At 36.6% G+C, this 25,552-nt stretch overlaps 1 protein-coding gene across 1 annotated transcript; it reads left to right on the top strand.

The window, feature by feature from the left end:
* Nucleotides 1-5,654: 5,654 nt before the first annotated feature.
* Nucleotides 5,655-22,302, top strand: LOC140135650 (large ribosomal subunit protein mL38-like). The gene is made up of 8 exons (XM_072157224.1): nt 5,655-5,831; nt 10,712-10,843; nt 16,147-16,358; nt 17,591-17,663; nt 17,827-17,872; nt 19,814-19,972; nt 21,775-21,911; nt 22,128-22,302. The coding sequence occupies exons 1-8, from the start codon at nt 5,687-5,689 to the stop codon at nt 22,241-22,243; spliced, it is 1,020 nt and encodes a 339-aa protein (XP_072013325.1). The 5' UTR covers nt 5,655-5,686; the 3' UTR covers nt 22,244-22,302.
* The last annotated feature ends 3,250 nt before the right edge of the window (nt 22,303-25,552 follow it).

Below are 25,552 nucleotides of genomic sequence, written 5' to 3'. Positions count from 1 at the left end.
TGTCGCAACGGGTGATTTGCAAATTGCACCGTAAATGGATAAAAAAACAAACAAACAGACAGACAAACAAATATGAAATATAAAAGAATATATCAAATGATCTTTCCGACTCGTCTCATGCTAAGTCTTATGATTTCCTTCTTTTTTGTATTATTTAATTCATTAGGTTTAAAAATGCTCAGTAGATAGGCCTAACAAAATATAATTATTCAACCTTTCTCAATTTCTTTGTATTTTACAAATAAATACTATCTTAAGTAGATAGCGGAAAACCAACAAGCAAACAAATAACAAAAAACATCAAAACAAACTTTCCTGACAGACGTTTTCTTAATATTTTCTGTTGATTTATTAGGCCCGCAATGCTATCTTCAGAAGATAGCCGTTTGCGAGCGCGTTGCGAGAAAATGATGCAGATCGTAAATGATGCAGATCGTAAGTGGGCTCACGCGTATGCGTGTTCACAGAAGATGATGGATGTCGCAACGGGTGATTTGCAAATTGCACCGTAAATGGATAAAAAAACAAACAAACAGACAGACAAACAAACATGAAATATAAAAGAATATACCAAATGATCTTTCCGACTCGTCTCATGCTAAGTCTTATGATTTTTTTTTTTTTAAAATTATTTCATTAGGTTTAAAAATGCTATCATCAGTAGATAGGCCTAACAAAATATAATTATTCAACCTTTCTCAATTTCTTTGTATTTTACAGATAAATACTATCTTGAGTAGATAGCGGAAAACTGACAAGCAAACAAATAACAAAAAACATCAAAACAAACTTTCCTAACAGACGTTTTCTTGATATTTTCTGTTGTTTTATTAGGCCCGCAATGCTATCTTCAGAAGATAGCCGTTTGCGAGCGAGTTGCGAGAAAATGATGCAGATCGTAAATGATGCAGATCGTAAGTGGGCTCACGCGTACGCGTGTTCACAGAAGATGATGGATGTCGCAACGGGTGATTACCGTGATTTGCAAATTGCACAGTAAATTGATAAAAAAAACAAAAATAGACAGACAAACAAACATGAAATATAAAAGAATATACCAAATGATCTTTCCGACTCGTCTCATGCTAAGTCTTATGATTTCTTTCTTTTTTGTATTATTTCATTAGGGGCGCTATCATCAGTAGATATAGGCCTAACAAAATATAATTATTCAACCTTTCTCAATTTCTTTGTATTTGACAAATAAATGCTATCTTGAGTAGATAGCGGAAAACTAACAAGCAAACAAATAACGAAAAACATCAAAACAAACTTTCCTAACGTTTTCTTAATATTTTCTGTTGTTTTATTGGGCCCGCAATGCTATCTTCAGAAGATATCCGTTTGCGAGCGCGTTGCGAGAAAATGATGCAGATCGTAAATGATGCAGATCGTAAGTGGGCTCACGCGTACGCGTGTTCACAGAAGATGATGGTTGTTGATTTGCAAATTCCACCGTAAATGGATAAAAAAACCAAACAGACAGACAAACAAACATGAAATATAAAAGAATATAGGGGAGAGCGGGGAGTGTTCGCCCTATATTTTTCTGACCAGCATAGCGATGTCAATTTTAAGGTTAGGGATGACCTGATAAGCCCATGTGAAAGCCCTATGTCTTAGCTATAATGGCCACAATCCCAGAACTATATGCCTTACAATAGCAACAGGATAGAGCAAAAAAAAAAAAAAAAAATTGCAAAGTGGCGAACTTGCCCCATATTGGGGCAGGTTCGCCCATATGGTGGGGTAAGTTAACCCTAATCACAAAAATGGTTTAAACATTGCAAAACAATAACATATTAAATGCAAACATTTAGCAAGAGTATACAGGGCATTCATTCTCTTCTGGGGAGTCACTAAATTTGTTGCAGGGGTCGGGTCAGGGTAAAATGCAGGGGTCCAAAGTGAGCTTAAACGTATCATGTTTACAACTTCGGGAAGATTATGGATCAGGACATAAAAGGTGGTATGAGTAATACTGATACCACATAACTTTAAAAAAACATGCTTTTCAGTAGTTTTACCTTGTTTAATGGTATAATTATAAATATTTTGCATTATACGCTGATGGGGCAAGTCCGCCCTCCAGTTTGGGGTAAGTCCGCCCGGGGAAGATATAGGGCGAACATGCCCCATCCTCAAAGGGCGAACGTGCCCCTTGTGCACATTTTTGTATTTTCTTCAGGGTATGCAAAATACAAATCGAATACGGTATGGAGTTTATAACTGCATTAAATCTTTGACAAATCCCATATGTTCCCAATACATATTTCCATTAAAACCATCTGTATTTATGTATCAATGAAAAAACAACATTATTAATGCAAGAAAAAATTACGTTTTGGTGTAATTATTTTGTTTTGGCTGCAGTTCGATGAACACGTCCCTATATGTCGCGTAGCTAATATGAGAAGTTTATAATGACCTATGTCACCTAATTTTGCCATCACCAAATTCCCCGATAGCCGTAGTGCTGAGAAACAAGGGGTGGGCGAACCTGCCCCTAGGGCGAACACTCCCCGCTCTCCCCTACCAAATGATCTTTCTAACTCGTCTCATGCTAAGTCTTATGATTTCCTTCTTTTTTGTATTATTTCATTAGGTTTAAAAATGCTATCATCAGTAGATAGGCCTAACAAAATATAATTATTCAACCTTTCTCAATTTCTTTGTATTGTACAAAATACTATCTTGAGTAGATAGCGGAAAACTAACAAGCAAACAAATAACAAAAAACATCAAAACAAACCTTCCTAACAGACGTTTTCTTAATATTTTCTGTTGTTTTATTAGGCCCGCAATGCAATCTTCAGCAATAATGTATACAATAATAATGAAAACTTTCCACGAATGGCTTCAATTTGGGCCTTCATTTAACCCATTTTCGGATTTTTCAAACTAATATTGTACAATAATAGTGCCAGAATGGTCCACCAAATGGCTTCAATTGGGCCTTCAATTTGCAAAAGTTTCTCACTTCTGAGGGGGACACCAGTGGCGTAGATTTCTTTTTGACATTGGGGGGGATGAAGTTGGAAAAAAATCTGGAAGTATAGTCAATCCAGCACCCTTTGGCGACAGAATTAGTTTGTGATATAAATGCGCGCGAAGCGCGCGAAAATTTCTGCTATTTTGAGGCTAAACTGATGAAATATGGTGTAAAAGTAGATTAAATTCGCGAAAATTTGCACTTTTGGGGCTAAAATGGGCAAATATGAGGTTAATTTGGTCAGAAACCCATTATCAGGCGTCAACATTGGGGGGGATGATTGTATGGACCATCCCCCCCTGGCAAAATATTGGGGAGATAAATCCCCCATCCCCGGGATCTACGCCTATGGGGACACATCACACATCCCTCCTCAGACACCCCCTGCGTCGCGATGGCCGCTTCGCGGACATTATTTCGATTTTTTTTACATCACCCTGACTGCCCCCCCCCCCCAACTTTCAAAATCGTTCCGCCGCCCCTGATTGATAATCATTTCTCTTGTAGAGTGCCGCCATGATTTTGTCGTGGTGTGGGGACTACGCTGGATGTAGTAAAATAATTTAAGGGTATTGGAATTTTTAAATGAAACACAGCGCAAGTAGTAGGCCTAGGCCTACTAACTGGCAATAAAAGTCCAATTTTAATACTTGGCTAATTTGAGGGGAAATGAGTCAAAAACATTAAATTTTGCATGTTTTCTTCAAATAATTGCAGTCCAAATTCAAAGACTTGACCAATCTAAGCATTCTAAATTTTGAGTAGGCCTATAAGCTATGAGTTTGACCATAATTTCAATATTTTATGTTAATTTTGATAATTGGAAAGATGTCTTTTACAAAAATAGTAAGTCTTTGAACAGTTGGTCCTGTGCATGCCGATATGAAAAACGTCATAACATGCATGCCCTGTTTTTGAACTTTTTAGCCCTTACTTCCAAAAATTGGCCAAATAGGGCCTATTAAAATTTTACTTTTAATTGCCAAATAGGCCCTAGTTCTTTTTCTAGGGTCAGTGGCGTAGCTGGGATTTTTTCCAGGGGGGGGGCAAGCCTGTATCATACAGGCTTGCCCCCATATCATAATGGGGCGGGGGCCCAAATCCACCAAACAAAAATTTTGCCGCCCCTTCCTCAAAAAGGTTGACCCAATGTTTTTTTCAGTGGTTTGAAAAAGTGAAGAGCAAAAAAAAAAAAAAAAAAAATACAAGGGATAGCGACTTCATTTTGATATAATATAGTTCCAATTTTTAACAAAATTTTAAAATTGTTCAAATTCTATCCGCAACGTTGGCCTATGGATTCTCTCTTTCTCTGTCTTTTCCCCTCTCACTCCTTTATTATTCCCAAATAGGCATTGCCAGGGGGGGCAATTGCCCCCCCCCTGCCGCTACGCCAATGTCTAGGTATAAGGAATAGGATCACGGCCGGGGGGGGGGGCTTCAATATGAAATGGATATACCTAGGTGTAGGGCTGGCACTTTCACACTAAGGGGCATTCGGTGAGAGCAAAATGTAAAAAATATGGGGTCATTGGGTGAGGGCATGATTTTTGGCATTCGGTGAGAGTTAATGTAAAACTTTATGGGGTCATTGGGTGAGTGAGAACATGACCTTTTTTAAATGGAATCTTTGGATGAGAGCCGAAACAGCGCCACAGAAACCTTGAAAATCTAATTTCTATATAGTTCTAGATGGCTTCAAATTTATTTATTTTTTCGAAATAAGTAACAAAATCAGTGATAAATGAAAGTTGCTGTTCAACATGTTCAAATTGAATTTGTAAGGTCTTTGGGTGACAAATCAAATGGAAAAAATAGGGGGTCTTTGGGTGACACCGCTAGAAAAAGGGGTCTTAACAGCCCTACATACGTGTCACCTCGAAAATTGGAGTGCCCCCCCCCCCGGATCACAGGCTACTCGGCTGTTTCATTTGACATATTTTTCAAAAAAAAAAAAAAAAATGAGTGCTGTATTTTTCTTGAATTGGGAGTAGCATTGAGCATTGACAAAGGGGGGGGTAAAGCCCAAGTTGGGGGGGTCCCATTTTATAGTTTGAAACTTTTGAATCATTGTCATGGTGCACAGTGTCATCGACCCTATATCTTCATGGCAGAAATCGCCATGGTAGGTTGAATCCACAGCCACGATTGGCCATTTGGTTCAGACCTTTGAAGCTCTTTGAGACGAATAATTAGTCGAGGGACATAACTAAGGCTACTCACAATAGCCGGGTATTGATCCCGGGGTATTGATCTTGGTTGTGCGTGAATAAGCTTGTATACCCCATTGAGGTCAATGGTCATCGACTTTTATACTGCCTAGTAGTGAGTGCAGCTGTACTACACGCTGTAGCCATACTGGACCAACGCAATATAAAATTAGAGTTTTGGTTAGATTTTGAGTTCAAAGCGCACGGCCAATTTTCAAAGCGCATTCTAGCGACTATCATATCTGTTCAACACGTATTTTCAAGTGTATGAGACCAAATCTGGTTTCTTGAGAAAAAATCATTTACGGGAGATATTCATCATTTTCTAACCCGGTATCCGAAGATTTTCGTCTGATATCAAAATCGCGTGTATCGATCCCATGTATTCATTTTAGTGATGTGAAGTTGTGAACGCCACAGCAGAGCTACCCAGGTGCTCCTACGCAAAGCAGGAATTTTCAATTGCAAACAGAATTCAGAAAAGATGGCAGCGCCCACGGGGCTTTTTCGGAGGTTACTATCAACACAATTTACAGGGATTTTAAGCCGTATTCAGGGATCAAGTGGACCCTCTTTCCATCAGCAACGATGTAGATTATCCAGAACAACAAACTGTTACCATGAAGGAGGTAAGTTAGCCCTGTAAGCTACACTAGAGCGTAGCCGTAGAGTTTAAATTTTAAGCTTACCAAAATTTACATGACCTGGACAACATGTCATGCATGTGTTACTAATACTCATGTACTGCAGCTGCATTCCTCTCTACAGGCCTTGTCTTTTGAGGCGAGTGAGAGTGATCACTCGCCATTACTCGCCTTAGAAAATGAAGCTGAGCCTGAGGAGAGCTTCTTCATGTTCTTATCATAGTCAGGCAAACCTTAATTAGGTATGTGAGCATTCCTTTCCTGAGCATGCGCAATATTCAGCCTCTCTCAGCATAGGGAAATCGCGCACCCGGCGCCATTTTGGAAATTCATTACCGGTAGTAAATTTTACGGCGAAAAAAAAAAAAAAAAATTTGGGGGGAATTAGATCGAGTTAAAAACAGTTCCAAAGCTTACAAGGTCAAGTCAAAAGGTTGAACTTGATCATAACACGGAAGAGGTCAGATGATTCGCACGTGGTCGCGGCAAATTTTGGCGACTTTCTAGTGGGTTTGAAAGTGACGATTTCGATCTATTTTTTTCCGGAAAATACTCTCCAAATATCTAAATAACGGAGTTGAGCGGTAAGTTAAATGGAGCACGCGGTGAATAAAAATAGTTTTTGTACATAAAAATGTTTGGTTTGATGAGATTGGATGGATGCCTTGCGCAAAAAGTGAGTGAACTGGGGACTTTGTGTAGTAATAATTCGGCTACTTTTGCCAGTGAGTGAACATGTTTAACCCGGCATGGTTTGCTATGATACTAATTGAATGGGCTCATGCTGTGGATGCTGGGATAGATTCTCACTCTGTGCCGACTATGAGTCGGGGGAAGAAGCAAATTTGGACCTTTTCTATTCCTATCCCATCATGCATAGCGCTATCAGATTTTTGCTATGATAGACGCATGAATGACTGTGCCGTGGGCACATCGGGTATGATGGCCGGGGGATACAGGCCGTTTTTGGCCATTTTCCTATTTGATTTTCTAAATGTTCAAATTGATGGGGGGCGTAGTCCTATGGCGCCACGTCATGGGGGGGTAACTTGAGCAGGAGTGACCCCATTCTAATGATCAAGTGAACTGGCCCTCGAGTTTCCGCAATGATCTTTGGAATAGGGAGCATGCGCCAGCCAGTGCTCCAAAGGGTGCCTGCTCAAAGACAAAACTTAAGCTGGGGGATGGGGGTGGGGGGGTTCATACTTGAGCAGGAGTGACCCCATTCTGATGATCAAGTGAACTGGCCCTCGAGTTTCCGCAATGATCTTCGGAATAGGGAGCATGCGTCAGCCAGTGCTCCAAAGGGTGACTGCTCAAACACAAAACTTAAGCTGGGGGAAGGGGTGGGGGGGTTCATACTTGAGCAGGAGTAACCCCATTCTGATGATCAAGTGAACTGGCCCTCGAGATTCCGCAATGATCTTCGGAATAGGGAGCATGCGCCAGCCAGTGCTCCAAAGGGTGCCTGCTCAAACACAAAACTTAAGCTGGGGGAAGGGGTGGGGGGGGTTCATACTTGAGCAGGAGTGACCCCATTCTGATGATCAAGTGAACTGGCCCTCGAGGTTCCGCAACGATCTTCGGAATAGGGAGCATGCGCCAGCCAGTGCTCCAAAGGGTGCCTGCTCAAAAACATTTTCCTGGGGAGGGGTGAATGCATCAGCTAGTGCTTATAATAATTAAACATTTTAAAGGGTGCCCCTCAAACAAATTACCCCCCTTGTATCAGTGAAAAGGTGTACTGGTGGGTAGTATCAAAACCGTGAGTTTTTCAATGACAAAAAAATAATAAGACACTTCAACACAAATTTCATTTTTTTGAATAAGTTTTTCTTTATTTTTGCATATGCTGTTGGCCCTCACTGCTCTCCTTAAATCGGAGAGTGATTTTTAGCTTTCCTTAGTTGACCATTCTCTCACTACATTTTATTGTTAATGTTCTAAACAGCTCTTGAAGGCTCTAGAAGAGCTATGTAATGCTCTCCTGCAAATTCCAAAAGACAGTCCCTGGTTTCCATCCTCTGTTAAAGCTGGAATCTGCATCAGAAAACAGAAATAAAACAAAATGTTACTCATACATGTTCATTTGTATATTAGGGGGCTATCATTTTCTGCGGGGCTCCCAAATTTCCAAAAAGTCAGCATTAATAAAATTGCGACCCCCTATTTCGGCAACAAACTTTTATGGCCCCCTCCCCCATCACCCACTGATACACCTTACAAGTCATGTACCCCCTGAAGAGGCTAAAATTGTATTCAGTCTTTTGAATAAGATAAACACACTATCTGTGGTCATCTTGCGCCTCGCTACATTTTGGTCATCAAACATTTTATGACCCCCCCTATTTTTCTTTCCAAAAATTATGACACCCCCCTGTATATTTGGGACCCCCCTTCCAAAGAAAACGATAGGCCCTTATGTTCACATCAATTCAAATTCAATCAATCTAGGATTACATTTACAGTTCAGTACCGGTAAATAGCAAGTGCTTGTTTCTTTAAATTGTGTACTCACAATGCACAGTATAGGCCTATAAGCATTTTAATATGTGCATGCACAAAAAGTTTGTACAGGAAATTGGCTGAAAAATTGAGACATTCAAATTAGCATATCTCCGCAACCACATGTCGTATGACATTCATTTATGCCTCATCAGTTTTCTTTCATTTACCTCTTTAATATGAGATTACTTTGATGAGAATCAAAAAAAGTTCAATTTTTTTTGTATTATACCTACCTTAATTAACACATTTGTTAATCAACCAACAAATTCGCCTAGAACACAATACATATTTTACATAGAAATTTAAAAGAACAGGTAGGTCAAGGAAGCCTACATAAATATGTTTTCTATACTTCACTTGACCCAAATATATGATTTTTTATGGTGATGAGACAATCGCACATGGAATTTTAGAGGGATTTTGATAGCATTTCCATTAAAAAAAGCTGCTGTCATAATGAGACTAGGATGTAGAAACACCCCCCAAATGCCGTTTTGGGGAATTTTGCCAGCAGAATCTTTTTGATGAAAGTCAATCTTTGACAAGATGTAGCTTTGCTACGGAAAGTGTTATGACAAAAAGGTTTTCAGTTTTGTCTTTCTTTACTCAAGGGCTTTAATTTGATATAAAATGATGAAGTTTGATGGCAAATTTGAATTCACCTGGCATGCCTACTTATCACTCGCCTACATTTGGTGTATTAAAAGTGATTAAAATCACTACAACTCGCCTGACAAGTTTTGAGGAGAGTGTTTTGTCACTCGCCAGCAATTTTCAAAAGACAAGGCCTGTCTCTAGCCTTCTACACTCCACACGAAGGCTAGAACATCGTTGTATTGATAAAAGCAGGGTTCCTCGACCTGGCAGGGTCGAGGACCCCAAAAATTTTTGGTATATTTGCATCACCACCTTCAGTAAAGACCGCCTGAAACGATACCAGTGAATTAACGCGGCTGTGTACTCTAGCCATTGTTTCTTTCTCAAAATTGAGGTTTTATGATATGTTTGTACCTTGTTATGTTTTTTATAAATACAAGGAATGAAAATCCAGATTTGTAAACTCCAACTGCAATATTTTAAGGATTTTATTTCACTATTCCACTCGTGTTTGAAATTGAAAAGGAAAGAAAATCTTTGTTGACCAGCAAGGTACACGCGCAAGCAACAACTCATCGCGTTGCGTATCGCGCAATTTGTTAACGCACAAATCGCGACGATACGCTAACGCTTATCTGCACGCTGCTGCGCATCTTATGGAAACACCACGGAAGCAATGATTTCACAAAAACCTAGCAGTCAAATGGCTCCGTTTTAGCTGATAAAATGTGGGTTTTTTTCAAGTTCTTTCCCCCGATTTAAATATCAAGTTATGAATGGATTTCGCTCAAACTTCTCAAGGGAATGTGGATTTACCCGATGTTCACATAATATAAGTTACAAAAACGAAAACTGTCGCATTCTCCTGTGAGATTCGATGAAAGTGCAAAATGTGACCACTTTAAACTTCAACGGCCATTATTTCAATGTTCATTTTCTCGGTAAAATGACGATTTAGGTACACGATAACTCAATAAATACAGCATCTATAGGTAAGCAAATATGATCATCGTAAAAAGTATGATCAACTCAAGAAACGGTTTTCTCATTTTTTTATATTTTGGTCTATTTCCGATTTTGGGCATCATTTTGGGCAAATAGGCGTTTTTGAATTTTAAAAGTTCATTTTGATGCCTTATATGGTCAATATCTCAAAAAATAAGGCCAATATCAAAAAAATAAAAAAAACCTTTTTGGAATGGAGCCTCAAGATTGAGCTAAAAACAAAATAAAATATTTTGGAAAGAGTGTTTTTTGTTATGATGTACCTAACAAATATTGCCAAAAACTCACCTTTTGTGATTTTCTTCAAAATTGTTGTTTTTACCCCAAATCTGTATTTATATTAAGATTTATTGATGTCTTGCCTTCATAAAATGTATACTTTTATATGTTTTTGCTTGAATAATTACAAAGTTATTGCACTTTTACTACATGCATGTCTGAGAGTACACAGCCACCTTAAGCGTTTCTAGATGATATCAAGAACACCACTAGGGCATTCCGCTAGTTAGTATAATTTGTAAAACTCATTTTAACATATGAAAATCAACAAATACTTTTTTTCCCTTAAAAAAAAATTGATTAAAAAATATCTATTCACCTTTTGAGACTTGCAGTCATTTTCATCATGAAAGTATTTCAACACTTTTTAAATGTTGCCATCTACAAGGTACATTAACTGATATTCCTTTTAGGTTACAGAATTAAAAGCCAGTTCTAATTTTTGTCATTTTATTTTTTATGTTTCATTTTGGCAGCCTCTGCCGGTATAGATATAGGCCTCCCTGAGAGAAAAGTGTCAAAGCGACGCTTCATGAGAGAGCAGACCATTGAACTAAGGAAGATCAAGAAAAATGTTGAGTTGGAAAGGGCAGCTCGAAGGAGAACTTGTAAGTTAAAATAATAATAATATAAAACACCAAAAGTAAAAAAAAGTAAAAATTACCTGGATAATGATAAAATATTGGTATGTTGTCTATCAGTTCAGTTCAGTTCAGTTCAGTTCAGTTTATTTCATCCATTCAAAATACATGTTAACATAATACAGAATAATATTTTCTTGTATAAAACAGTGTGGAACATTTTAAATTATATGACAAAAGTATGAGAAACAGAGGATGAGGATGCCACCAAACGCACAGCGTGATGACGTGGCACCCTATACATAGTGTTTCAATTTTACAATAAGCAAAACAAAATTTAATAAAAAAAAAAAAAAAAACGAACAAAGACAAACAAGCCTTGTAAGTAGAGAAAATACAAGATTTACCAATGCAAAATTCAAAGTATACAATGCATATTAAATAAGAAATAATTTTATAACCAGTAGGCATATCTAGAATATTAAGTCATTTTAGGCAATTTCCAAAATATTACATGAAAAAGATGTATTGTAAATGTAACAAGTATTGGATATAGGCCTACAACCTTGAAAACAAAACATGTATGCATGAGCAAATCAGAGGCCTAAATCCAACATTTACATGTGAATTTGTAAAAAGGCTAGTACCTACAAAGTAAATGATAAATATAGCAAATGATAATGATATTCAATATTGGAGTTACATACAAAAAAATTGTTGGAAAATAATTTATTGGGGACAAACTCCAACCAAGATCTACCCGCAAGGCAGAGGGACAATATAACACAAACACACGAAAACAAGTCCAATCTGAGATATATTTTAATATAGTAATAATAATAGAAATATAAAAAAAATATTTGATCCATTAGCCAGAAATGTAGCTACTGATGAGATGCTTTTTAAAATTAGTTTTGAAGGATGACACAGAGGGGCTGGATTTGATTGACTGGGGGAGTGAATTCCATAGTAGAGCACCTTGAATCTTAATGGTATTATCAGCAAGTTTTGTTTTGGTTAAATTGACATGGAAATTACTGGCTTGTCTTGTGAGGTGATCGTGAATACTTGCGTTTGTAATGAACAAGTTATTTAGAGACAAGTCAGTTGGAAATAATTTGTGGTGGGAATTGAACATGAACGTTCCAAGTTGGTGAAAATGTATATCTTGAATCTTAAGTGTGTTAAGTTGCTTGAAGAGGGGTTCTGTGTGGGCCAGCCAAAGGGAGTTAGTGCACGTGCGGATGATTCTTTTTTGGAGGAGAAAAAGTGATTCAAGGTGCGAGTTGTTTTGTCAGCCCAGATAATATTGCAGTATGAAATATAGGGAACTGCAAAGGTGTTGTAAAGTGTAAATAAGGATTCCTGAGGAAGAAAAGGACGAACTTTACGAATAATGCCATTATATTTAGAGACTATTTTAGATATATGGGACGTATGAGATTTCCAGGAAAGATTATCGTCAATTAGTATGCCAAGAAATTTGCTTGTGTGGACTGTTTCTAGTTTATTATTATTAATATGAATATTAATTTCCTTTTGATGTTTGGTAGTATGTTTATTTTTAAAAATCATGAAATTAGTTTTTTTAACATTTAATGAGAGTTTATTTAGCTTAAACCAGTTGGAGATAGTTTCCAATTCATTATTAATCAGGGTTTCGAGAGAATTTTTGTCCTTGTGAGAAAAGAGGATATTTGTGTCATCTGCAAAAATGATGAAGTCAGCTGTGGTAGAACAAAGGGGAAGATCATTAATGTAAATTAGAAACAAAAGTGGACCTAATATCGATCCATGCGGGACACCGCATGTGATTGATGTCATTTCAGATGAGGTTTGATTGAATACAACGAACTGTTTCCTGTTATTAAGATAACTACGGATCCAATTATTAGCAATTCCTCTAATGCCGTAAGTGTCAAGTTTATTTAAAAGAATTTCATGGTTGAGCGTGTCAAAAGCTTTGCTGAGATCAAGGAAAATACCTACAGTGTGAATTTTATTATCTAAATTCTGGGTAATTATGCTATAAAGTTCATTAATTGCCATATAGGTTGATCGTTTTTGCCTGAATCCAAATTGGTTGGGACTAAGAATGTTGTGCGATGAAATGAAATCATGGATTCGGTTATAAATAACCTTTTCAAGTAATTTAGAAATGGCTGGAAGGATTGAAATTGGTCTGTAATTCGAAAAATCATGGGTGTCACCAGATTTAAAGATTGGTGTCACTTTGGCAATTTTGAGTTTATCAGGAACTAAGCCATATTTAATTGAAATATTGAAAATGTGGCAGAGGACCATGCTGACATTGTTTATGATTGATTTCAATAAGATAGTGCTGATGCCATCCATGCCTGAACTATGGCTTGATTTTAGGTTAGCACATAATTTAATTAGTTCCTCCGGTGTTGTTGGGGATATAAAAATGCTATTCATTAGTGGCGGTTTTGATGGAGCCTGAAAATCGCCACATGGAGGTGGAATTTTATCAGCAAGGGAAGCACCAATGTTTGTGAAAAAATCGTTGAATTTGGTGGCAATTTCATGGGCATTGGTGATTTTGCTACCAATGTCATCAGTAAAAAAGTCAGGAAGTTTTGAATGTTTGTTACGCCCGAGTAAATTGTTCAAAGTTGACCACATTTTTTCATGTCATTATTGTGGAGCTCAATTTCTTTAGTGTAGAATGATTTTTTGGCAACACGGAGGAGACTATTAAGGTGATTTCTATATTTTTTATATTTAATTTCATTATTATCAGTAGGTTTAGAAATATACTTTTTGTATAATTTATCTTTAGTTTTGATCGATTTAATTAGACCTTTAGTAACCCAGGGTTTTTAGGAGTATTCGGTAGTTAGATTTAGTAGTTTTTATTGGGCAGTGAATATCAAGTAAAGTAAGTAATTTATCATTAAACTTATTATAAGCTTCCTCAGGGTCATCAATATCATACACAGAATGCCAGTCGGATTGAGAAAGAGCATTATTAAGGCCTTTGATGTTATCAGGCTTGAATTGTCTAGCTTGCCTAACAGTTGGTTTGGGTGGTGGGAAGAACCTGGAGCCCTTTGATATGGTGAACACAGGGAAGTGATCCGAGAGATCTGTAATTAAAGCACCAGACTTGTGATTAGTTGACACAACGTTGGAGAATACATTATCAATACATGAATAACCAGTAACGCCAGGCCGGTTGCGATATACACGAGTCGGACGATCGATGCATGGATAAAAATCATGAGAAAAGAAAAGGTTAACAAATCTGTTAACTTTAGGCAATTGATCGTATTTTAGAAGATCGATGTTGAAGTCTCCCATAATATAACATCTTTTCTTTTCTTTAGAGATAGTTTCAAGGGTCTTTGTCAACTGATTGATAAAATCGTCAAAAATCACATATTCCAGCTTGTATATAATTCCAACAATAGTTTGTTGAGACTTGTGGTTAATCTCAACGAACACAGAATCACAATGTTGGCAATCTAATTTAAGATCACATCTTTCGCGAAAATTGATACATGGATTGATATAAATTGAGGCGCCGCCACCATTCCTTTCATGCCTTACACAATTTACTGATGAATAATTGCTAAGATCAGCCAGATTTGCATCATCATCATGAGAAAACCACGTTTCCGTGAAGCCATAAATATCAAAGTGATGATCGAGCATAGAAAGATAGTTTGCAACATCGGTGGTATGTTTGTTGAGGCTCCTGATGTTAAAATGCAGAATGGAAAGGTCGCTGGCGCCTAATTCAGTCGCATCGGGTAAATTCTCACTACTATAATATTGAAAGTTATTGATCTTGTTATAATTGAGGTTCAAGGTGTCATCAAAGAAATCATTATGAGAATTAAGTGAGCAATTAAAAGAAAATGGATCAAATTTGATATTGGACATGAAATCGGACATTATACCAATAACACAAAACTTAAACTACCAATAAATTTACTTAAATTACAACTTGTAAACAAATCAAAAGATTTGAATAATTAGTATAGAAGCGGGAGAGGCTGTGCCCAGTGATGAAAAAAAAATGCACCAGTCTCTTAAGCTCTCAGACTCAAATATACATGTAAAATATGAGCGAAGCGAACTTGAATAAAAAACCAATTAAGTGAACTGAATAATTTAAGCAATAACCAAATCATCAATAGAAAAAACAAATATAGCTCAAATGTGAGCATGGTATAGTAAATCAAACTATTTTGGTATCAAAATGCAAAAGATGAAACAATAAGCACATGTTAATAATACCTTTCGACATAGAGAAATATGAAAACAATTCTAATAGTCAGATCAGTCATGAAATAACAGAAATATAATGAAGTAATAATCTGACGAATCATGACGTCATATATAGGTATTAAATTGTACAGATAAAACAAATAATCAAAATGATGTGGATGACATAGAATATCTGCAGCGTTAATGGGGGATGGAATGGGAAGTGAGGATTTGAACTCATGTACACAGATGATATCAGAAAAGATCAGATGAAAATGGTAATGTGGTACGAGCAGCAGACCAGATACCAGTAGGTGTACAAGAGAACAGATCTGGTTTCCACATAACACAGTCTCTGGTATTATGTGCTTTTATTTTACACCAAGGCCATGGAAAACAGCAGGCACAGGAGTGAACCTCAGAACATTAAAACACAGAACTTATTAATCATGACAAGCATATAGAATACAGAAAGTAGTAAGATCATGGCGATTGAAATACAGTTAATTCACTGAAATATGTTTGTACGGATAAAACAACTATACATGTATAATAATACATCCAAAATAATCAAAAATATTGATGTAAATGACAAAGAATATTTGCAGAGCTAATGGGGGGATGGGAATGGGAAGTGAGGATTTGAACTCGTGTACACATATGTGATATCAGAATAGAGCAGTGATTAAGGTCATGACTTCCATAGGGAGTATAATGGATTTCAACTGGAATAGTCCTTTACAACAGTATTATACTATTAATTTCGCGGTTCTCGACTGGCTGCGCGGTTCTCGACGCAAAGTGTCGGCCGCAATGCCTCCACCTTGACGCCCATCATTTTAACCGGTGCAATTTCACTTGACCCCAAAGTGTCTGTCACCTTATTTGCCTCACTAAGGTGGCTGTTCCCATCAAATTTCATGAACCTGCAGCAGTCTATGGTGATTTGACCCGGAATGACCCTAAAATGACCTTGACATTTTTGCCTCGTCTCAGCGGTCGTCCCCACAAAATTTCATGAACCTGCGACAATCTTCCATAGGGGGTATGTAGATTTCGACTGGAATGACCCATTTATTTTGTTATTGTTTCAGTACTGGTGCCATTAGATGACGTGTATGATGAGTCTAGTGGATCCTCAGGTCAGTTTCAAACAAGACGTATGGCTCACCACTATGGCATCTTTGCTGATCTCTTTGATAGCGCTGATTTCTTGGATGTTGTACCTATGACAATATGTTATGAATGCAGTGATGGAGAGAGCGTTATGCCTGTGTATACAGGGAATGTGGTCACACCAACAGAGGTAAGTTACTAGATAGATCAAGCTTGAGTTATCGATAGAACCCTTTCATGTATAAAAGTTGTAAGCATCCGCGTGAATTGACTTTCAAAAATGACCCTAAGTTAGGATGTCGAAAATTTGTCAAACTAAACCTAAACAAGGATTTTACTCAAATGTGACGCGATCAAGCAAAATCAGTCGGAACTCTGCAATATTGATTTTGAGATATAGCCAAACAAAGCGAATATTTCCTTTTGTTTCCTCTTGTTTTGGAAACACTTTAATTGCTAATATCTTTGGAACTGGTTGTCCAATTTCAATGGGTTTTTCTGCAAAAGCAGCTTTGTAAATGCTATTTAGTAGCCTATAAGAATCTGAAAATTTAATATTTCAGAGTTCCGACTGATTCTGCTTGATCGCATCACAAATAAAAACACCCTTTAAACAAGGAGAGACATTATATAAACACCATTAAGTGAGGAATTGGTTTGAAATTTGTCCCTATTCATTGCGTGTGTCGGTAGAGTGCTATTCAGTGACAGTGATATCGGTAAGCTTAAAATTGGCGCTGTTGAAGTCGGCTCCGATTTTTTTAAAATCTGGTTAGTAAAATTGCTCTTAAACCACTCTTTTGTGCCGAATAACTTGATAAATATGTCACCACTAATGTCCGTTAATTGGGTAATTAAAAAAAACTACCCCTTCTTTTAGTAAAATGAGTGTTTTGAGACCCTAATCGCGGATCCGTGCGGATCCTCGTTTTGCTTTTCAAAACCACCCTAAATCCGCGTTTTCTTTCACGCGGATGCTTACAACTCATATGAATGAATGTGAATGTGGGGAAGCACTTGAAATTCAAACGATGGAGCACATCATCAATGTCTGTCCCATCTACAGTACCCACATGGTGCCCCTGGACTTCAAGAGCTTGATGATGAAGACATCATCAGCTGGCTGTGCAGGGATCTACTGTCTAGCTATGACCTTACATGCAAGAAAAATTATGTAGGAACAGCCCATTAGTATTAAGAGTCCAAAAATGGTTTTAGGTTTAGGGCATTTTAGGGTAGGATTAGGGTTAAGTTTAGTGTTAGGGTTAGGCTAAGGTAAGGGTAGGATTTAGGATTAGAGTCAGGGTTAGTGCTTAGGTTATAGGTTAAGGTTGGGTAGCATTTAGGGTTATGTGCTTTCATACTGTTACTCTTAGTCTTACTCATATTTTTAATGTGGTTTCTTTTTTTTCATCATCTCAGGCTTGCAAGGCACCATCTGTTTCCTATGACAGCACAAAGGACAGTTTATGGACACTAATGCTAACAAATCCAGGTAGGTTTGTATCTTGTTTATACCCAAATTTTAAGGTTTTAATTTTTATGGATTTTATTCTTGACAAACGATTCATTCTTTTAGAAGATTGTGTCTACATTTAAACATTCAACCTGTTAAATGTTGTTCAGTTTTACATTTGTGTATTTTTTTTGTTTTGCAGATGGTCATTTACAGGACAACCAAGCAGAATATATTCATTGGCTGGTGTGAGTACATTGATAGAGTACATTCAGATGTTTTGTAAATGTATATTATATTTTGTTGTTGTTATTTACAACAAACAAACCAAATCTCCAATTTTACGATATCCATGTGTGCATCCATTGTTCTCAACCTTTTTTACTATTTTTGTAGAAATTCCTTATTGTTTGTGGAGCACCGCAAAAGAGACACAATTTAATGTGTGATTTGTTGGACACTTGCAATAGAAATATTGGCCCTCATGAATATGCAAGAAGCTTTTAATCCTTAAAAGGGGGCACACAGGATCACTCAAAGTCGGAAATTTTAAACATTATTTTGTATTGTATCTTTAAAAGTAATGATGATAAGTACATAAAAGTATACATTTTCAGAAAGGAAATGACACAAGGAATCCAATTAGCACGGCAGATTTCTGCAAAAATGAGCAGTTTTTGAGAAAAGCGCCAAAATTGTTTTTCCATGCCAATTTTTTTTCGGTCCGCCATAACAACTTGCCCAAAATATCAAATTGGATGAAAATCGCATATTTGTGTTCTAAAGACACGCATCTAGAAAGTGGTTTCTTAAATTTTTGAATTTTTTCTTCGTTTTAAAAATATGGGTCAAAAAAGATCAAAATTTGACTTTTTTTCAATTTTGACCAAAATTTGAGATAACTTGAGGTATATTTTCAAAGCGAAGGAAAAATTCAAAAATTTGAGAAAACACTTTCTAGATTTGTGTCTTTAGAACACAGACATGCCATTTGTGCTAGTTGGATTCCTTGCATCATTTCCTTTCTGAAAATGTATACTTGTATGTACTTATCATTACTTTTAAAGATACAATACAAAACAATGTCTAAAATTTCCAACTTTGAGTGATCCTGTGTGCCACCTTAAGCATCACTTCATACTAAGGGTGGGCATCATTAGGGTTTTTTATGTCACAACATCGCATCAAAATTTATCACAATATCGATCATATGCGACAAAATTTAAGACTCAAACAAATTTAATATAAGCTTATGGTGAATAATCTTAAAAAGTTTCAATTATGTCATTTCTAATTATCTTTCTCCCCCTCATTGCATTGCTTCAGTATATTTAGAAAGGTAAAATCTCACTACAAACTTGGAATATTATTGCCAAATTGGCAACTTTATTCAGCTTTCATTTGTGAGTTGTTGAGTCTATAGTTTATTGTGGGGTCATCAATGTAGCAGTGAGAATTATTGCATTGCGATAATTAATATTTTATCATGATATTGTCGCCTAGCAAGATATCGCACACCCTTACTTCATACAGACACTGGATCTTTGCACATATGTGACCATCCATCTCAAACCGCTCGTAAAATCGGCAAATTGTATTTCGAGTTACAGTGCAAAATATGCATAGGGGTTGTATTCATATGTCCCTAATATTTGTCCGACATGTTTCTCATTTTAGTCCAGTCAAACACCAATCTTTAATTCTATTGTTGAAGAGGATAATAAGCTTATACTTATGTATAGCATTAGTAAAAAGCTTAAATCTTTGTTTGTTTTGGCTAAATCCTGTTCAAGTGGTGGGTTAACCAACAACTAACAATGAGAGGAAATTCCTGAACCTCATTCAGTTGGGGATGATTTGAAGCGACCGCAAATTATCACCATTTAATATTTAATACCAGCAATGTGGAAAAAAAGAAATAATGTAGTGCCAAAATAATGTACGCTTTTACTGAAGGATCAAAGTTTAACAAGTTATAACTCTGCTTCTGGATATCGTTTGAAGTCAAATGATATATCATTGTAAAGATTATGATATATATTTTCTAAACACGGAAGAAAACAAATTTGACAAGGGGCCGACTTTACGAGCATTTCGACCTGGACGGTCACATATGCCTTTAATCTCTTGTTATCCTTCCCTCACTGCTCTCTAACAAATAAGCATTGCATCTGTACTTGATATTTCAGAGGTAACATACCTGGTGATGCAGTGAGTGATGGTGATGTACTATTGGACTATCTACCTCCTTTCCCAGCTAGGGGTACAGGCTATCATAGGCTGGTGTTTGTACTCTTCCAACAGAATGGCAAAGTAGATTACAGTCAGGAAACAGTCTCACTACCATGGTATGTATAGAGTTTTATATAGATATATATTCTGTCGGTCAGATATCTGGACTTTGTGTCAACTATCACTCTTACTCCCTGGATCTGGAGTGTCGCTGCAGTGAAACTCTGCCTTGGAGTGTACAGTCCAGTTTCTGTATTCTTTTTGGTTTGACACAAGGGATTGACATTTTCTCAAGGAGAAAGTGAGAGAATATCTAACTGGACAATATGTTAGAAGTTGGAACTTTTTTTAATGAAATGGTGAGGCTTCTGTTTCAAAGTCTGTTAACTTTCATATTCACTGCAACAGCAAGCTTTCACACCAGTGTCAGAGGGAGGCATAGCCATGGCATAGCCAAGTTACGACAACACTACAACCGACAGAATAGGGACTTCGGCTATATGTACCATAATACTAGCCAGTTTGGTTACTTTGGAAATTAATTATTCTAGATCATCACATGAGGAAAGTGATTTCACTTCAAATAATAAAAATCACCTACAATATTAAAAGTTGCTTGTGGTATCAAAAGTATTTTAATAAATTGGCAAAAAAACCCTTATTGTCTGCGAGTGCAGCAACTTAAGGGATCTAGAATGAGTGTTTAGTGCGTTTCGACAGTATTTTTTGTGGGACATGAGAGCACCTAAGACCTATCGAATTGCATTCTGAATACGAAGCATGTCTTTCTTATATCAAATAATTTTCATTTTTTGAAAATCACAATATAATACAAATTTTATGACAAATTATAAAAATTTGATATTTTTCATATTTTTGATATATAACAGTCCTCGAAGTAAACTATATAAATCTAATGATATATTTTTTAAGTGTTTGTAGCTGGGAGGAAAAGCCGACGGTCAATTAAAAATTTTGACCTTTCATATTGAAGATATGGATTTTTTTCCCAAAAAGACCTAATTTTTTTTTTGGTGTTTTGGGAAAAAAAATCCATAACTTCAATCTGAAAAGGTCAAAATTTTCAATTGATAGTCGACTTTTCATCCCACCTACTTACACTTTAAGTATAAATCATCAGATTTATAAAGTTTACCGAGTACTGTTAAATATCAAAAATATTAATTTTTAATGATTTGCCATAAAATGTGTATTAAATTGCAAATTTCAAAAAATCAAAATTATTTGATATCAGAAGGACATTCTTCGTATTCAGAATGTAATTCGATATGTCTGATGTGCTCCAATGTCCCAAAATAAATACTGTCCAAACGTTCATACCCCAGCCCTTAAGTTTGATTGACGCAATTAGTATAAATCCAAAAGCAGCAAGCAATGCATTACTTTCAAGAGCATATGCCTGTCCACTGTGCTCTGCCATTTAAAATCCACACTACTCCTGTGGAAATATCTTCCACAGTGGGAGTATGAATTCCAACTGGAATAAACATATTAGGCAGCTTTATTTGACTTTCATATACCATCTAAGAAAGATTCACCCTGAATCTTCCACAGAGGGAGGGTGAGTTTCAAAAAGAGTAGGTTAATGTGCTAATTCCATTTGAAATTCGTACTCCCCCTGGTGACTCAAACAGAGAAGATATCTTACCCTTCCCAGAATCCTTTGCAACATGATGTATCACCTCGTGTCATCAATGTGGGTTGATACTCAAGAAATAATATGCTTTGGATATGCTCTCTGTACATTAAAGTACAAATTGGTACTATCAACCCATGTTGTACTATAAAATAGCACATCAGTAATGAAAATTGAAATGAAAGAAAAGCATTGTGGCAAGTGTAAGATATCTTAACCACGTATTCTATCAGTAACCATTTCTTTTTTCTGTTTTGACAGCACAAGTCTACAAGACAGGACATTCAGCACATTAGAATTCTACCGTAAATATCAGAATATGATCACTCCTGCAGGGTTAAGATTCTTCCAGTGTAGATGGGATGAATCAGTACAAGGAATTTATCATAATACACTTAGTAAGTTCTGCTCTTTTTTTCCTTATTAAAATTTTTTTTTTCATTGGTCAGAGTATTAATGTTCATATGTGATTTACATTGAGTATCTTTAGCAGATCTCTGCTCGAACTTGTGATCTGTCAGGAGACTGGTAACCTCTCCTCATAATTAAAAGGCTATCTTGCAATACCGAAGTTTCATGGAATCTAATTTCTCTTTCTAATTTTATTTCCACAGATATGCGTGAGCCAGTATTTGAATATGATTTCCCGCCAACTTACTTAGCTCCACAGAAGAAATGGCCCCATAAGAAACCACTCCATTATTTAGAACATTTCATGCCCAAGGAATGAGAAGCTATGTCAGTGTTAAATGATGGAACATAAGACAAACACATTTGAATCTTTGTTTGCAAGATAACATTTTGGTTAAGATTGAAAAAGGTTTTCAAAATATAATTCAAATGTTATATTTGGCTTAATATTTAGGCCATCTACATTTCAAGCTTGCCTGCTTTCTAGTCGCAAGTATGCAGATCAATTGTAGAAATGTTAATTTCAAGAAACATTTACCAATGTATGTTGATCTAATCTTGAACAACTCTTCCTGTACCTTTGCACAGGAGGTAACCGTTGTTAATCTGTGAAGAATGCACACTTTTTCAGTAGCGTATACACAAAAGCAAGTTAACAGAAGCATTATATAAACATGTATAATTTATGGGGCCTGGAATCTCTGTGCGTATACACGCTTACATGTTGAATTCATTATTTGGAGGTGTAGCGGCTAAACATTGTGATTTTATTCCGTCGTTTTATCGCTAATAAAGTGGCAATGACTAGCTGACATTCCTAATAATGCTATTAACTTGTTTTCATTGTTGTAAGGGATTCAGTCATATTTCACCATTGTTCATCACTGTTTAACAACTCACATCTTTGTGATTTGTGACGTGTCATGTCAAAAGGAGACACTTTTGGGCAGGATCGTAAATGAAGAAATAGCCAAAAATCTGCCTGGGGTGATTTTTTTCACAATTTGGATTTGTTGCGAATTTGTGATGTTATTAATGTTTAAAATATTGTCTGGTAGTTTCAGACCAGAATATAAGTGGCATCTTGTATTTTTTGAGACATTTTTCAAGGTAATTCCTACTCTCAACATTGTCAATAATATGTTTAAAGGCTGATAATCTCAATTCCCAATTTTATAATACCATAACTTACGAACTCAATATCTTCGCTTAGGAATGTCCGATTTCATTGGGGAAAACGGCGTTGTGGAGCAAAATATCTCTTTATTTAAGATATGTAAAAACCTTAAAATTGATAACCTGCCCAAAAGTGTCTCCTTTTGACATGACACGTCACATTTACTTTGATCGGGCAGTTACAGAGATAACACAGACACATTGTTGTTAAACAGTGATGAACAACAGTGAAACATTGAATCCTTAACATTATGCTTGATCAAAATACAGACTGAAGGGAGATGAAACAGAGAGGGTAAGATGAAAAAGCAAGAAACTGAATATATTTTAAGAACTTTTACTTGATCACCCTAATGCAAATAACAAGATAGTTGCAGATAGATATGGATTGGAATATGTGCAAGAACTTCAAGGGAGTTTGCCTAGATTGGATTGGAGCATAACTATACTATATTATACTTTAGGTTGCGCAGCCTTGAAACATGTGTGCTGTTTTCAGAATCACAGAATAATATGTGCACATGTAAAGGCAGCGCAATCCTAATGTTACTGCACGTGTAGAGATGCTGTATGACGTCACTATCAAACTCAAGGCAAAACAAAGTATAAGCAACAATAATTAAAGACAGAATTAAAAAGACTAGTTTGCGTCTGACGTCACTGCCAATCAAACTCCCTACGACCCTTAATTGGTTTATAGCTAGCGCGTAAAAGCCTGCATAAGAGGAAGATCAATTCATCTGGTGCCAATCAGAGAAAAGGAATCACAGTAAATGGTGAGAAATTATGTACTTTTAAAAGGCAAAAAGCAACTTTTCTAGGCATTGTTGACATGGTGCCTTCATGAAAGAAAGTTTCCTATTATGAAGACCTAACTTTTAAGATGATTTGTATATTTGAAGGTGCAAAATTAACCATAAGGCTTCCTGTATTACCACCGTGTTCAGCAAACGGCTCAAGTTTGATTGACAGATGATGTCAGATGCAAACTAGTCTTTTGAATTCTGTCTCTGATTATAGCCAATATATTGATCATAAATTGCTAGCATGCCCAGGGTACCAGTTATACTCATCAACTTGGAAGTGACACAAATCATAGACTTTGGTTCAGCTCAAGTCATGATCAGCAGAAATGAATCATGTGCGTAGATTTAATCTGGCAAAGCGTACACACACGTTTGCGGCGTAACTGTAAAAAAAAGCATTGCCATCATCACTACTGAACTTGATGTTAACAGGAGTATAGAATCGACTGAATTCCAGCATTTGATCACCAGCAAATTGTCTTCTTGATTGGCAGGCATGATTGACTCTGAACTTTTTTCTCACCAAGTAGATTGCAGTTTTAAACCCATAAATACTACGCTTCATACACTACCAGATTCCTATTGATGCCACCCGAAAAGTACACTGCTGCCAGCGACTTTGTGGTTACTCTATAATAGAGTACCAATGCAGAACCAGTCCAGTACTAGTGCCAGTGCGTATACTGTACTGTACATGTAAAATAGTACCAATGAAGTAGCTGCATGGCAATGTACCTCTGAGTGGCAGGAATAAGAATCTAGTAGTGTACACAGTGCAACCTGTATTACAAATAATGTGCGTATTAGAGGTTAAGATGAGGTGGCGTGTGATGTTATACCAAACATTTGGTCTGCAGCTGTCATTATTGGCCTATGCGCACTGTGCAGACTTGCACTTTTGAAGTGTGCAGTGATCAAGCATATCAAGAGACTGGTCCCTTGCCTTTGATTATAGCATTGATGTCACCTTATCTATAGATTGAGTTCACCTCAATGTGGACCAACAAAGGCAAGGGACTGTTATATCAATAAGCTTGAGTGAACGGCATACAACCACTACACTGTTCAATAGCCTTATTATGTGGCAGGAGTTTTAAAAACGTAAATCCTGAAAAAATGATGCGCGCACATACTGCCAGGCAAGGAACAATGGGAATTGTGATGATTCGCGAGCACACTGCCAGGCAATGACATCACAAGTCAACTCATCTATATAATCCTGTCCTACACTTCCCCTCTTGTTTATCATGTATTTTTATGTAAGTTTTGTTCCATAATGGGCTATTTCAGTTGAAATCCATACACCACCTATGAAAGACATGACCTCGATCTTCCACATAAGGGTTGTAGATTTCAAATTGAGTCACCTATTCAGGTACTCGTTTGAAATTCAATCCCTGTGTGGATTTCAACTGGAACAGCCAAATTACCTGCTTGGTATGAAAATAAAAGAATGACAAAAAATAAAATTGATATCTCTTGCTTGGATTGTGGCAGTATTTCAAGATATATTAGGGACTTGTTCTTAGGGTACATATCGGAAGATCAATGAAGCCCTATTAGGCCACTAACAGTCAATTTTGAGTTTCCCGTCACATAATTTCTGAAAACAAGTGAGGTAACTTTTTCATTATTTTTCTGCCTTT

Source organism: Amphiura filiformis, chromosome 16 (genome assembly GCF_039555335.1).
Source record: "Amphiura filiformis chromosome 16, Afil_fr2py, whole genome shotgun sequence".
Taxonomy (NCBI): Eukaryota; Metazoa; Echinodermata; class Ophiuroidea; order Amphilepidida; family Amphiuridae; genus Amphiura; species Amphiura filiformis.
Note: the sequence above shows the minus strand (reverse complement) of the source record. Positions and strands in the feature narration are given on the sequence as shown.

Coding starts and splice junctions, on each gene's coding strand:
- LOC140135650 (XM_072157224.1), top strand. CDS start 5,687: ATGGCAGCGCCCACGGGGCTTTTTCGGAGGTTACTATCAACACAATTT. Junction 16,359..17,590: donor ATGTGGTCACACCAACAGAG/GTAAGTTACTAG, acceptor TCATCATCTCAG/GCTTGCAAGGCACCATCTGT. Junction 19,973..21,774: donor GAAACAGTCTCACTACCATG/GTATGTATAGAG, acceptor CTGTTTTGACAG/CACAAGTCTACAAGACAGGA.